At 41.6% G+C, this 15478-nt stretch overlaps 2 protein-coding genes across 6 annotated transcripts; both read left to right on the forward strand.

Annotated features, from left to right (window-relative positions):
• The first annotated feature begins 580 nt into the window (after window positions 1-580).
• fsd1l (fibronectin type III and SPRY domain containing 1-like) lies at window positions 581-7641 on the forward strand. Of its 2 annotated transcripts, none has more exons than XM_069700957.1 (13): window positions 581-685; window positions 1597-1692; window positions 1800-1931; window positions 2183-2284; window positions 2455-2477; window positions 2836-2957; window positions 3618-3851; window positions 3967-4065; window positions 4255-4384; window positions 5487-5575; window positions 5939-6193; window positions 6466-6554; window positions 6717-7641. In XM_069700957.1, the coding sequence occupies exons 1-13, from the start codon at window positions 671-673 to the stop codon at window positions 6816-6818; spliced, it is 1488 nt and encodes a 495-aa protein (XP_069557058.1). In that variant the 5' UTR covers window positions 581-670; the 3' UTR covers window positions 6819-7641. The 2 variants fall into 2 exon arrangements, with proteins under 2 accessions (XP_069557058.1, XP_069557059.1); XM_069700958.1 differs by having other exon boundaries at window positions 5490-5575.
• Window positions 7642-8474: 833 nt separating this feature from the next.
• Window positions 8475-15166, forward strand: epb41l4a (erythrocyte membrane protein band 4.1 like 4A). Of its 4 annotated transcripts, none has more exons than XM_069700770.1 (23): window positions 8475-8615; window positions 8946-9046; window positions 9191-9295; window positions 9379-9424; window positions 9542-9620; window positions 10595-10692; window positions 10914-10995; window positions 11204-11291; window positions 11411-11499; window positions 11668-11731; window positions 11987-12078; window positions 12226-12270; window positions 12595-12710; window positions 12982-13048; window positions 13122-13190; window positions 13359-13424; window positions 13500-13550; window positions 13784-13873; window positions 13954-14007; window positions 14102-14137; window positions 14424-14492; window positions 14581-14661; window positions 14847-15166. In XM_069700770.1, the coding sequence occupies exons 2-23, from the start codon at window positions 8948-8950 to the stop codon at window positions 14917-14919; spliced, it is 1659 nt and encodes a 552-aa protein (XP_069556871.1). In that variant the 5' UTR covers window positions 8475-8615; window positions 8946-8947; the 3' UTR covers window positions 14920-15166. The 4 variants fall into 4 exon arrangements, with proteins under 4 accessions (XP_069556871.1, XP_069556872.1, XP_069556873.1 ...); XM_069700771.1 differs by having other exon boundaries at window positions 12982-13045; XM_069700772.1 differs by having other exon boundaries at window positions 11252-11291.
• The last annotated feature ends 312 nt before the right edge of the window (window positions 15167-15478 follow it).

The raw sequence follows: 15478 nt of genomic DNA on the forward strand, positions 1-15478 counted from the left end.
GTAGACGTCGTCCTCGTTCCAGTTTGATGTCAGTGTTTTCTTTCAGCCCTCTTTCCAAACCCTCAGTCTTTCCTGGACAACATGTGGACGTCACGGTCCTCTGAGTGTACCCTGTCCGTCAAATGAAGATGGACTGCTGAGGTCCGTCCTGAGGAGGTGGTTCTCCTGTGTTCTGGCAGGTTCTTGTGAAGCGCTTGTTTTGTTTCATTGAACATTGAACTGCGTACACTTCACTGATCTGACGGGCCTCAGTTTACGCTCCAGTTGGTGGGGACGCTGAGCTGATCAATAAATCTATATCTGAACTAACTTCTTCAAAAAAAAATCTTCAGGCTGCGGACGGTGAACTCAGCTGTTAAAAAACAATTAAATATTCTTTAACTGATCAAGAACTTCTAGTGATCAATACACCTCGTATTTGCATCTCTTTTGTCTATAAGAGATGATATTTTAATATTTGGGTACATTAAACATTGAAGTTTAGTTTTTTTTAACCTGAAAAACATGCAAGCTAGTTTTTCTGTCGTCTGCCGGCTTCTCCAGCTCTTATTTTGACACCACACAGGAAGTGGTGCTGTGGTGTTGTGTGTGACTTCACTTCCCGTCTTTGCCTCCGTCCTGTCTCTCGCTCTCCCTCTCTCTGCCTCCGTCTGTCTCTCTGTCGCAGGTAATGGACACCCAGAAGGTAAGAATCTGATCGATCGATAATCAATAGCAGCATGTGATAGGTCTGCTGGGGGCGAGAGACAAAGACAACACGGAGAGAGGGGGAGAGAGGGAGGATTAGCTGTTAGCTGCTACTGGTAGCAGCCCTCCCTCCTCTCTCTCTCTCTGGTCGAGTCGGTATCAGTGTGAACTGACTCATCAATGCATCCATCAGCTGCTTTGATCTCTGATCAATAAAAGCTGCTTAGGTGGTTTTATTTTGAAGTGCCTCGACTGCCTTTATTCTCTCTGTAACGCCACCCTTCTCAGCGTAACTCAACACCCCACTGACAGGAATCAATACAGAGTATTGATCAGCTCAGGTGAGCACAGGTGAAGGTCACATGACGCCAATAACTAATTAGTCTGTCACTTCCTGTCAGCCGGAGATCAGGTTAAACCAATCGAATTTCAAAATAAAACGTTTAAAATTCAACTGTTTTCAAAGTAAGAGCCCACTCACTTTTTTCAGCTTCAATCGACATGTAGGTCAGTGCTCTGTACACTGTAAAACTACAGCACTGGAAAATAACACTGTAAACTATAGCACTGTTAAATCCACTGGAAAACTACACAGTAGAACTGCACTTTAAAACTACAGCACTGTAAAGTCTACTGTAAAACTGCACTATTAAACTACATCCCTGTAAAATCCTCTGTAAAACTACCCTATCTAACAATTACACTGTAAAACTAAACTATAAAACTATGGCAGTGTAAAACTACGGCAATGTTAAATCCACCGTAAAAAAAAAAAAAGGCACTGTAAAACTATGCTAAAACTATGGCACTAAAGAAAAAAACACAATAACAACTTGTATTAAAACAAAATTTTGTTTGTAGAAAAAAAACAAAAAAAAAAAAAAACGTTTCTGTTTGCGTGTTAAACAGGAAGCTCTGCGCAGGATCATCAGCACACTAGCCAACAAGAACGAAGAGCTCCAAAACTTCCTGGAAACCATTGACAACACTCTGACAGGCCTACAGGTCAGGATCGTATTTGCTAAGTACCATCAGAGGGAGGGGCCTAGACGGGTGGGCGGAGCAAATCCATGCAATTAATTAAATAACCAAAGTAAACTTTGTGCACTCAGGAGGAGTCATGTACAGTGATGTCAGAGCTGGAAGCGGAGCTTGAACAGCTACGCTCCACCTTGGATGAGAAGGGGGCGCAGCTCCGTGACATCATCAAAGAGGAAAAGCAGAGAAAGGAAGCAGACCTTCAGGTTATTTGCTGTTATATTGTTACACCAGTTTCATAAATATCTTTAAATGAAATTAGAGCAACTTTTTCAGCCCATGAACCTGTTGCTCTTTTACTTGTTCAGATTTTTACTTTATCCCCACTTTATTTAAACGTCACGACGAACTCCAGGTTTTTTGTTTTCATTTTCTCTGCTTTCTCTTCTGAAGGTTTCTTGATTTATTCGTTATCCCGCAAAGTTTTTAAAAAGCAATTTTCTGTTTAATTTTTTAGAAACAGATGTCGGAGGGAAAGTGTGCCCTTCTGTCGTGTGAGGAGCTGTTTGAATTCGCAAATCAAACACTGACCATTACCAACGAAGAAGAATTTCTCACGGTAGGAGGCAAAGAGGGAAAATAAAATACTTCAGTTATCAAAACTCATGATGCAACTTCAACTGAAAACCAACAATGTAAACAAACAATATCAGGCTATGGATATAAAATACATACATGAATTAGACAACTTTACTGCTAACATTTAAAGAATTTTATCTGCTTTTTCAGGCTGCAAAACAAATCAAAGAACGGTATGTGCCATGTTTTTATCATGTTTCTTAAATATTACTGTTTTCATTCATTGTTTGTTTACGTCTTGTGTACTGTCATTATTCAGCTGATGTCACATTTAAGTTTTGAATCATATTTCTTTTCTTTCTGTTTTTCATTTCCATTTCTTGTTTGTGTCTGTTTATTTATGGTTAATTTATTCACATTTCCTCTCAAAACATTAATGCCTGAACTAACAAATCAAAGTGAAATGCTTTAAATGAAGCTCTGCAATGATTTGCATGCAAACCCCACCCCTTTAACAATCCTAACTCCTCCCCAACACTAACACATAACCCCGCCCACTCCCCATGGGACTCCTCCCCCTGCTGTTGTCAGGGTAACGATGGCACCAGCGTTTCGGCTGACTACTCGTCTGGCGGTGTCGGAAAACATGTCGCAATTTACTGTTGACTTCAGCGTGGAGAAGGCGGGGCTTCAACGACTTCACTTCCTGCCAGGTCTGCCTTTACACCTGTTTTTTCGTAGATTATTTACATTCTTTTACATTGTTTCTGCTTATTTATCGTCATACTCTTTATCATGTTCCTTTTCTATTTTTCCAAAAGACTAACAAAACATGCAGTTATAATAATGATCCAGAAATCTGAAGAAAAAAGTGTATCAATAAACAGTAAACAATTATTGTTGTTGTTTTAACTTCACTTTTGTTTTACGTTTTCATTTTATTTGGACTTTTTGAAGTTTTTTTCTGATCATTTGTTCCAGAACCCCGTTTCTTTGTTTTCATTTTTTAAAATATGTGCTTTCAAAGTGGACAAAACGTCACATCTACCTAGAAGCAAAAATAATTAGAGGAATGTGTTTTAACAACTAAAATACAGCCAATTGCATCACAGTTTGTCTGCTACAGCACAAACAAATAAGGGAATAACAACAATAAACACAATTAAAACGAAGAAAGGAATCACTAAATTCTTACCTAAGAAGGGTAAGAAGGTCACCAAATATCGCAGATCTGACGTCGGAGAACCGATGTCATAGATACGAGATCGTAAACCCGACAGACGAGATGTCCCCGACCTGACCTGTTCCTGGTATTCCTGTTTTTTTGTTTCACCTGTTTTATCGGAGTTGTTCTCACAGTGTGTGCTTCACAGTCCCCAGAGCTCCGGAGATCGACGTTTCCAGCTGCGTTGTCCGTGACAACACCATCACGGTCACCTGGCGACCGCTTGGCGACGCAGATGGCAATAGTGACGGCAGCTGTGGACCAGTGGAACGCTATGAACTTGAGTATCGAAAAACGAACTGCGATCGCTCGCTTAGAGCAGCAAGAGAGACATGCTGGGATAAACTCTACGACATCAGAGAGACACAGGTCACCATCACAGGTGAGAGTTCAGAGGTCACTGGTCTCCATCCCCTCAACATGAAATGTTTGATTTAAACAAACTAAACGAGTTGATTGAAGAAACAATAATTCTTGTCATGTGTTCCGTGTTTCAGATCTGAAGTTTGATTCGCGGTTCATCGTCGTTCGAGTGCGAGCGAGAAACAAGGCAGCTGCCGGAGAGTTCTCGGAGCCCGTTGCCGTGGAAACCAGAGGTAAAACACACGAAACAATGAATCGTGAATAGACACAGAGAAGTGCAAAAGGTGGGGAACAAAAATGGATGAAAAGCCGAGAGATTTCACTCCGTAAAACAAAAACTTTTTTCTGGGTCGAAGAAAAGCAACGGAAAACGAGACTCCATCCTGTAACTTTCTTCTTTTTCTTTTCCCGTATATTTGCAGCTTTTACCTTTGGCTTCGATGCGTCGACGGCTCATGCCGAGCTGAAGGTTCAGGGCGACTCGGTGACCTGGGAGCCTCAAGGGGTCAAAGGTCACGACCCCCGACTGAGAGGAAAAGAGAATAAAAGCAGGTGAGGGCACTAATGATGTCATCAGTTTAAAAAAACAAACCTGTCTTTTGTTGTATTACTCTCTTTCAGGCGGGCTGCGACGTTTAGACCTCACACAAGTCAGAACGTGGTTAACTTTACGTGACCAGAAGAACATTAAAACCTTTAAATTCCTGCCCAGTGAGAGACAGAGCGACTGATGACATCATGACGATGAAAGCAATCATGACAGATGGTAACCTCGATGCAGTCAGTAAATACCGAACACTTAGAACAGCTCGTATAAAAGACGTCTAATATGCTGCTGCTGTGTTTCTGCTGCAGGTCATGACACGCGCGTGTTTCTGCTGCAGGTCACGACACGCGTGCTTTTCTGCTGCAGGTCATGACACACGTGTGACCATCAGACATAATAACCCTCAGTTGTTTCTCTGCCGCTTCTGTTTGTGTGTTTTAACCTTTTTGTCCCTCCTCAGTCGCCGTACTTCGCCCTCTTCGACTCGCTCAGGTAGAAACTGTAATTGCTGACCGGTTGCCTAGCAACCGCCAATCACTCTCTTCATCCACCATCTCTCACTTCATGCGGCCAATCACATCACTGCTGACGTCACTGCCGACATCACATCAGCGTTTCATTTAGTTTTTAATAAAAAGTCTTCATGTTTGTATTTTGTAACTTTTATTGACATTTTTAGTTATTTTATTTAGTTTTTGTCTTCAAACATTAAATCACCAAAATAATAGAAAAATATGTTAATCAATACGTTCTCACTTGGTGATACAAATAAAGCATTAAGTGTTTTTATAGAAAATGTAAAACTTTATATAAAATGAAGCTGTTTTGTAAAATATTATGTTTACACCAGTAAAAAAAATGTTTTTATATATTTGTGTTAACATTTGTCTGTTTGAGTCTAAATTAACTTGTGTTTGTAGAGTATTAGATGTTTTCCTATATGTCTTTGAATCAATAATTTTGAATATTGTGTTGTTTTTTTCCATCTTTCTCTCTGCTGCATCATCGCTTTGGCTCGACCTCATTGGCTGTTTCACCTCGTTGTTTCTCCACATTCATTCTCCGGCCGTTGAACTGATCTTAACTGTTTATTTTGTTTTGTTTTAGCAGCAGGAGCGCCACCCCGTCGCCCAATAAGACGGCAGCAAGTCGAGCAGGACGTGACCGGTTTGCTGGGGAGTCGTACACAGTGCTGGGTACTTGACAATAATACTACAACTAATGCTTATCACTGTCTTTTAAAATTTATATTGATATATAATTGTGTAGTTCTAATTATCTTATATTAAATATCAGTCATTATATAAAAATGTTTTTTACTTTGAAAATCAGGACCTGAAGCAACGGTATTAGTTTGACAGCTTTTACTTTGAAAAGCTTTGGCTTAATTTTATATTGTTTAATCTGAATGGCAGATTTTCAAGTTGGAGGTTATAACATACAAAAATGGTACCCGTTTCATTTGGCTCTTATTTTAAAAGTATTCTTTCGTTACCTTCACCTTTATAAAATCAGATATTTTCTCAATTCAACTTTTAAAATGTATTTTGGTTTCCTAGGTGACCAGGAGATGATGGACGGCTGTCACTACTGGGAGCTCCGCCCCTTGGCTGATTGGAAGTCCTTTACTGTAGGTGTGACCTATCGAGCCAGCCTCGGCCGCTTTGACCAATTAGGGAAGGGTGCTGGTTCTTGGTGTCTCCATGCCAGTCAATGGCTGCAGACTTCGCTTGCCGCCAAGCACAACAACCGAGCGAAAGCACTGGATTGGCCGCTGCCTCAGCGAATCGGAATCTGCTGCGACTACGACAACGGTACGAGGACATTTTTCATTTTACTGTTCTCTCTCCCTTTGTAAGAATTTCATGTCGACTGCCGATTTTACGGACATTTTTTACGTTGAGCCCGTCCAATTCTTGTAAACGCCTTCAGAGAATTTCTTCAAATTTTTGCACAAACATTTGTGATGATGATGATCAAGTGATATTTCATATCCACTTCAGTTTCCTTCAGCACCAGGTTTCCTGAGCTTTCTACCAGCTGCTCGTGGTCTTCACATGACCTGATGGGCATCTTTTTGTTTCAGGAGATTTGTGGTTCATAGATGTCGATCGACTTCGTCTTCTTCACTCCTTCAAGACGAAGTTCAGCCAGCCACTCGTCCCCGCCTTCACTGTGAGTACTGCAGTAATAATACAGTAATACTTCACTAAGTACTAAGGATAATACAGTCATACTTCACTAGGCACTACAATAATACTACAGTAATACTTCACCGAGTACTGTTGTATTCTCCGGTTGTATCGCAGTACTAACAGCAGTAAAACTGTGTTGCAGGTTTGGTGTGGTGGTATCGCCATAGCGACGGGTCTGCAGGTGCCGAGCTTCATGGGAAATTTTACCTCCACCAATCTGAGCCTCAGCAGCCTTTCTCAGTAGAACAATTCTTCTTCATTACTGGCTTCATTTAGGTGTTTCGATTTAATATCTGTAATATTTTTACTAATTTCATTCTAATTTAATATAAAACATTTATATTAGATACAGAAAATATGTGAATTATTGTAGGTGAATATAAAATTAACATTTTAACGCAGATTTATCTGGCATCTACAGCCTGTAAAGAGTTTTAAACATTATATTGGTTAGTCTTGCTTGCTGTTATTTTGAAAGTCTTGACCTAAAACCATCATTTTGTCTGTTAGCTGGGGCTTTTATTTTGACAAATGAAGATAGAAACTGGAATGGCTGCTTATTTTGAAAGCTGTAACCAGATGCAATATATTTTGAAGTATGTGAGGAAGTAGTGTTTATAAATTTGTGAAATACTTTTATGAAAGACTATTAGATTTGTGTATTCTTCCTTAGCTGTATTTTTCAACTTCCTGTCATTCTGACATGAGACTTTTATTTTGAAGAATCAGGTTGTTTTTATAAACAGCTGCAGTCAGAAAATATTGACGTCCATGCGAGAGGTGTTTTCTATTTATTGATCTGTAAATGTGACCTGAAACCAACTGATTCAAGATTTCAGATCAATAAACATTTTGATAAACTGTGAAAAAAATTAACCAAACTTCAGACGTGAAATAAACTTCAATTGTTTTTCAAATGTTCGTCTGCTTTGATTCAGAGGACGTGCTCAGTGATCCCGCCAAAATAAATCTGACACCTCTTGGAATCAGTCCTGTTTTCCCAACAAACCAATCAGGACAGAGGAAGCAACATCTGAAGATATGACATCATCATCATCACATGACACCTCGCCACGAATTTAAAAGAAATAAAAACACTTTAAAAAGCGACGATGTGACAACGATATTTGACTCGTATATGACGAGTTCAATATTGAACTGAAGAATAATCATGTTCACGCCTCTTCCTCCTCTTTAGATGGCTCCTCTTCCTCCTCCTCTTTAACCTCCCTTCTACAGACCTCGCTTATTCTCAGTTTGTCATTGATGATGTTTCTGATTTTTTGAAGAGAGTCTTTTGTGTTTCTGTCTGATGAAGATGATTTAGTGAGCGAACGTCGGCGACGTTGAAGGTGAAGTTTCTGTCGACGCCACGTTCGCTGGATTCGGCGGCTGATCCTCCACTCAGTTTAATTAGACACACAGACGTCGCGTAATCGATCACAGCCGATCAGATCAAAGCCGAAGAAGGACAGGAGTCCACAAAGACGCGTTTTTCCTGCGTAGTTTCTTTTCAAAAATTTAAAGAAAAATATTCAACGGACCAACATCCGAAACATTTCAACAACAAAGAGAGAAAACATTTTTGGCTGATTTTTAACTCGACGTTTCATATCTGTCAAATTGTACATGTCGTCGGTGTTCTGTACATACACTTCCCTCGGCTTTTATTTTTTTTAAAAATCTGAAACGTTTCCATTTAGCCAAAGTGAAAAATAATTACAAACACGTTTCAGACCGTTTGAGTTAAAAGAGAGACGAAGAAAACCCAAGGAGGCTTCGGGAAAATTTTTATAAATAAAGACAAGAACAGATGAGAGAGAGAGAGAGCGCGAGACAGACAGAGAGCAGGAGGGGGGGAAGCCAGGAAATAGTCTCCGTGGCAACAGATCAACAAACCGACAGAAAAACAAAGAAGAAGAAAGGAGGGGAATCACCAGCAAACGAGAGGAAGGAGGAAAAACAGACGACAGGAGAAGGAGGAGGAGGAGGAAGAGGAGGACGCGACATTGATGAAGATAAAGTGGATCTGTAGCAGCAGGTGAGGACTAAATGGTGGACTTCATGTCCCACGATGCAACAGTTCAGATGTACTTTGACTCCGTGTGAACAGCTCAGTCTGCAGAGAGCTGCTCTCTTTAAAAGGCTCATTCCGCTTTATCTTCATCAGTTTAAATCAGCGACCGAACGAGGAGTCAGTTCGAGGAGTCGTAGTCGTTCACGTAAACACAACATTTCTTGCGACGCAAACAAACAACCAAACAAACGCAGCAGTTCGCGTTGGCGCGTGTTTGTGACGCGTCGAACAACAGATCAGAGCCGACTGCAACTCAGCTCCCGATTGGCTGACGTCTCGGTGTTTTGTTCCCAGTGATGATGGCCTGTTTCCGTGGGAAACGGGAGGAATTTTACGGAGAAGTCCTCCTGTTGGACGAGAGGAAGATGACGCTGACGTCTGAACAAGGCATCGAGGTCAGCGAGAACTTTCATCGTAATTTATTTTTCCTCCTTCTATTTTTTTGTATTTGTTTTGTTTATGCTTCGTCTCTCAGAGGCACTTTGTTCCGTGACTTGATCGGCGAACGACAAAGCGAAGTCATTTTGTTAACCCCTCAGAAATCGTCGAAGGCGGCGGCCATCTTGCAGCGGGTGTTTTCTCACCTGAACGTGGTCGAGCCGGAGTTCTTCGGTTTGAGATTCTGCGACAACAAACAGCAGACGGTGAGACGACCTCGGCGGTACAAACGGGGGCGAAGCGGCTTCGTCCCTCCAGAGAGACATGAGAGTGTGTTTGTGTCTTTCAGCACTGGTTGGATCCTTCAAAGACTCTCTCGCAGCATCGAGACCTCGGTAAGTCGAACGCGAGTTTCACCCGCTGACCGGTAACGTTTCCAGCAGTGATGATTCTTCTTCACGATGTGAAGAACTCTCTCTCCCTCTCTCTCTTCTCCCCCCCCTCCCCCCCAGCCGGGCCGCCGTACATTTTCTACTTTGGAGTCAAATTTTACACCGAAGATCCGTCGAGGCTGAAAGAGGAAACGACACGGTGACGTAACTCCTTCGTTACACTCTTCATTCCTCATGAGCTTTTAATGACTGATCATTTTGTGAATAGTAGGTATAGAAACCCTTCGGCCTGCGTTCTCGTATGTGCGTATAAATAGACGCCTATTTTTCACGCATGCCGAGTGGTTCCCTCCAAACAAAATGGTGAGAGAGACATCTCATCAGACGATGATGATGATGATGATGATAATGATGATGCATACATCTCGGGCAACATTGCAAGTCTGTCACTGGAAAAAAAAAAAATGCCGGCCGAGGGGTAGTCTCAGTACTGATACCCAAATAGAGCGTAACTAAAGAAATACTGAATAAACTCCTTGATGAATGCAGCAGGTGACAGGAAACAACAACACGCACTACCTCGGTTATCGATTTTGTTCTAACTGAATGCAGAACTTATAAAAAGGCATGAAAAACATTTGAAAATGAGAGAACAAAATATTTATAGCATATAAAGTCTGTTAGCTCGAGTTTACCCGGAGTTAGTTCGTACTTTAAGCTCGGGTCTACTCCCGGGTCTACTCCCGGGTCTACTCCCGGGTCGCCGACGACCGTTTTCAAAGAGAAACTCTTTGATCCAATGCCGGCAGCGGTGCAGCACGGCAACGCACAGGCGGCGGCCTTTAAAATGCACTAAAGCAGTGAAAAGCGACGGGTGCACCTGAATGAATGAGGCGCACCAGTGCAACTGGCTTTTATCACGTCAAGAATCTTTGGTCTGAACAGGACTTGAGCATTGAAAAAGGAAAGTTTTAATCTTTAAAGATCAGTTTTGGATTCTTGATAAATGTCTTAAAACACGTTTTTTTTACTTTGTCATTTTCAGTTCAGATTATCGTTTAAAAACGAATCTACATCGGAATGACGGTCTGAATATTTCTGAGCTGACGCTTCCCGTTCGATTCTTAAAATTACTGAAATGTTTTGTGTAACTGAAGTGTTTTGTTGCGTCAGGTGTCAGTTTTACCTGCAGCTTCGTCAGGATGTGCGTCGAGGTCGTCTGCCGTGTCCCGCCCGCCTCAGACCTCGACTGTCCGCTCTGGTGCTGCAGGGTGAGAAACACGTCTGAATCAAACCTTCCTGCCGTTTTCTCACGTCGTCTTTTAACAATTTCTCATCCTGAACGTCCACGACTCTTTAAAAAAAAGGTCAAAATAGAAATAATATGTTTCATAGATGAATTTGTAATAAATCACATTCCAAACTTTGTTTTGATAGAATTAATTAATTAATTAAATTGTAAGTCGTTTGTTTTTTGTTTTTTTTGGTTCAGAGGAGCGAGGTGACTTCGCTGAGGACGAGACGTCAGACGCGGAGGAGAAGCAGGAAGTTCAACTCATCCACAAAACACTGAGGTGGAAATATAATCAATATTCTGATCAATCAATAAAAACTCTGCGGTAGACAGGACATTAAATATAACGAAAAATTAATTGTTAAAATAAAAACAGAGGTAGAAAAATGGAGGATACAGACTTGAGGCCTGGTGTTGCCTCATCACGCCTGTAGTCCAGCTGATTGATTGATTACTAAAAGACTCTCTCTCTCTGTCTCATTGTCCAGCGGTGTCTCTCGTCCTCAGGCTCAACGTCTCTTCCTGTCTCTCTGCAGCTCTCTGCAAATGTACGGCGTCTCTCTGTTCGCCGCCTACGTAAGATCTCGATCAAACACACACCAACTCTTAAAACACCTCCTTGTCGATCACCTGTTTTATTGCGCGGCAGACTGAGCTTACGTCCTTTGCATCTTCGCTCCCACGATTCCTTGCAGGGGGAGAACCAGACCGAGTACTTCCTGGGTCCAACTCCAGACGGCGTGGTCATCTACAAGAACAAAGTGCTGGTTGGAAAATATTTCTGGTAGGAGGGATACGTCACTAACTATCTTTGTTCATCTGGATCCAGTCTGTTTTTTCAAGTTCTAAAACCGCGTTAGCATGTGACCTATGGCATGACCGTGTGACCTGTGGCGTGACCGTGTGACCTGTGGCGTGACCTGTCGTGTAACAGCTGTGATGTTTCCTTCAGGCAGAGAATCACCAAGCTTCACTTCAGACACGAGACGTTTGAGCTGAGAGTTTTCGGGAAAAACGTGAGTTTCTATTGGCTGACTGATGCTAATGCTAGTCGTACTTCCAGGGCTGGTACCTGCAGCAGTGCAACGCTAATGTTACTGATAATAGTGACGATGATGGTAATCAGACAATATAGAAATATAAATAAATAAATACATTTTGGACTTTTAAGAAAAGCTTTTTGTGGAACAGAAACATGTTTGTGCGAGAGCATGTATGATTGTGCACATGTTTATGTGTTGTGTGTATGTGTGTGCGTGTGTGTGTTTCAGAGTTCAGAGACGTCGTTCTTCTTTCAGACGTCTGATCGATGTGACTGTAAACGTCTGTGGAGATGTTGTGTCGAACATCATGCCTTCTTTAGGTCTCTCACTCACACACACACACACACACACACACACACACACACACACACACACACACACACACACACACACACGTAAAGTATCATGTTTAATATTTAATTCTGCTTAATTCACTGACCTATGAAAACTTTGTTTATTTTGTTCAGGATGTCGGAGTTGAATCCGTTAACACACAAACTGAAACACAACAGGTAAACACACACACACACACACACACACACACACACACACACACACACACACACACACACACACACACACTTGTAGAATATTTTTCAGACTCTGTTCCTTCTTTTTATTTTGATCTTATTTATGATGTTTATTAGATTTAGGTTGAATGTTTATTTATAATTTTTGGTTATTTTTTTAATGTTTTTTTGTTGTTGTGTCACAAGTCTTTGTTGTATAATTAACACAGGTTGTTTATAAAAAGTGGATAAAATGACATCAGTACTCATACCGTGTTTGATGAATTATCTCCGTGTGTTCGACGGCTCTTGGTCTCTGTCATGTAGTGTTGCTCGTTCTTCCTCTGTGACTCTTCCTCGGCTGAACGTTGGCCAACCGAGATCCAGAGCTTCCAACAACAAAACAACAACAACAGCTGTTGGTGTGAGACCAGAGCATCGCAGTGCGTACAGTCTGAGCTTGCCTTGATTTATACACATCTTACAAACACATTACATTTGACATCCAGAATAGATAAACTTAACTATTTCCTGTTTTTACGACCATTAAATTGAATATAAAATTTTCTTTTACCTATAATCTGACAGGACAAAAAGTCTTATTGATTATTAATTTTTAAATATGATTGTTAAACCTGTAGAGTTATGAAACCTGCTGTCTGGTGAGCCAATATAAATATTTCATTGACTCCGCCCCCTCTCTTTTTTTTACAGCCAATCGGACAGTGAGTGTCACCAGTGAACCGGTGACGAAACAGATGGCACCACCAGCTGTAAAGTGGTAAGAGAGCTGTGGGGGCGTGAGAGCGAGAGAGAGATATGACATCATGTGATGCAGTTTGTCTTGTGTGCAGGTCAGAGTGCAGAGCAGAGCAGGACAAAGTGAAGCCCAATGCACCATGGGAAAACAGTGGCCCTGTGAGGTAAATCAGAAAAGAACAAACATTTACATGTGAAATGTACACTGTCAAAGAACATACTATCTTCACGTTTATTGTTCATTATAAAGGAGCTGCATGTGTGTAATGTGTAAACTGACCACTCCCTGAGTGTAATCTGATTACTGCTTTGATCTAAACACTTCATTCAAGTGGCCTGTTCAACCCCAAATTTCCTCCAAACACCAAAGAAGAAAAAGATGGAGAAAGACCACACAGGTAAGACGAGAAGAAAGCGACAGAAAGAGAGGGAAAGAAGAAAAAGGATGATCTGTTTTCCTGTTGGTGTTTCAGGCGCAGCAGAAGTCTGGATGGAGATCGACCAATCAGAGCGCAGAGGAAGAGGTCACGTTTTAATTTTCTCCTTTTATTTATGAAATAAAAGTAAAAAGATGAAATATTTAACTTAAAACTGTAAAAACAACAAAAATATAAATCTAACTACGTTCAAATCGATAACTGATAACATGTTTTCACATTAAAAACTTTCAATAAATAACTTTCCATTAACTTTTATTTCACTGTTGTGGTTAGTTTGGGAGGGTTCTGAACTTCTTGTGGTAAACTCTGACCAGCAGGTCTCGTTCCCATGGCAACACAAGCAGCGGCAGCGAATCAGAGAAGACGGCGAGTAACAGCGAGCGACGGCGAAGAAGAACAAAGACCCGGTAATAAAAAGAAAAGACTTGTCTGACGACCTTTTCTGTCGGAAGTCTCCCTTTGATATCCTCTTCCTGTTCACATCTAGCGGTCGTCGTGGTGACCAGGGTTCTGACTCAAGCTCCCGCTGCCGCGCCAGATCGTCAGTAAACCGAAGCTGATGCTAAGAAAAATGCTAATACTGTAACTGTTATTATGTGTCCGTGGCTAATGCTAACCTTGTCTCTTCTTTATAGGCACAGTGCTGATGCCCAAACATGGAAACACATACAGTGAGTTCAACAGTCCAGCTGCTGTGTGAGGGGAATCATACACAGTATTATGACATGTTGTATCCACAGACTAAAATGTGTCCTAAAAAAACCTCTGGCTCCAACAGACTCCCATTCAAAAAGCATCAACTTCTTTCCTGAAATGCAAAGGCAATAAATATTTTCTGGAGGTCCAGCATTCATTAGATATTAGGACTCAAACACAACAATATTTGGCCAGATTCACAACAGGTGACATCATGGCGGGTTGGTATTTGTTTGATTGACATTGATTCTGTGTTAACAGGAAGCAGCTGGTGGAGCCTGACGGTTTGACTGACAGACAGACGGAGGAAATACCTTATAAGGAAGTGAGGTAAGGAGGAAAAGAACGAAAGAAGGAGCCAAGGAAGGAAGAAAGGGGGTGAAGGAAAGACTCAAGGAAACTTGTTTGTGTTCTACAGAGTGTCGGGGGAGCCAATCAGATTGCATCGTTCTCCAAGGGGGCGACGACAACACCGGTGGGGGTCGGGTCCAGATCAACAGTAGGTGTAATAATTGATAATCGGGGCCAGTCCAGGGTAGAGGGTAGAGGGGAGGGGTGCTAAGTGTTGTGCAGCACAGACAAACAAATATAAAAAGAACATAAACATTTCTTGGTAGGAATTCCTGTGAGCTGTTGCTTCTCTGTCAGTTTGTTAGTAATAAACTTCCTGTTTTCATGTTTTAGTTCAAAGATGGTTCCTCCTCTACCTGTTATCAAGACAACTGACACTCCCTGTCGATTACCCACAAGTCCCTGAGGCAGCCCCTTGACTCATCTCCTACCAAGATTTCCCCCGTTTAGCCCCTATAAAATACATGCCCTCCCGTTTAAAAGTGTGTGTCTACGCTGTGTTTGTCAGAGAATTAAAATGCCGAACCGGGTTTTCTGTTTTTCGGATGTCCTCAGACAGCTGCTGGTCAAATATCAACAATGAAACATGAATAATGAGGCATTATTGATCTGAATATCAGTGCAGATTGTTTGTAGGAGTGATTTCTGAAACAGTGCAGGTGGTCGTGTATTCGAGAACATCCCACTCTCAGATACGGTCCTGGCTGTTCGCAAAGCTCACATTGTTTCCAGGTGTAAAAGGTAGATCCTCTTTAAAATTCAACTCAAACATCAACACAGAACAGCAGTGACACTTCAACTCCTTAAATGCTCCGTCACACTCAGGCAGGATGTCAGTTCCTGTTCACTTCAGTGTTTTCACATGTTAGTTCAACTACCTTAACAGCGGTGTTTCACTGAGTCTCACCTGTACATGCTGGACGTGTCCTGGGTGACGCGCGCGCCACCTGCCGTCGCGGGAGCGC

This window comes from Brachyistius frenatus, unplaced genomic scaffold (genome assembly GCF_029030835.1).
Source record: "Brachyistius frenatus isolate BFR_SWC_R1_liver_20210118 unplaced genomic scaffold, ASM2903083v1 Contig_35, whole genome shotgun sequence".
Lineage (NCBI taxonomy): Eukaryota > Metazoa > Chordata > Actinopteri > Embiotocidae > Brachyistius > Brachyistius frenatus.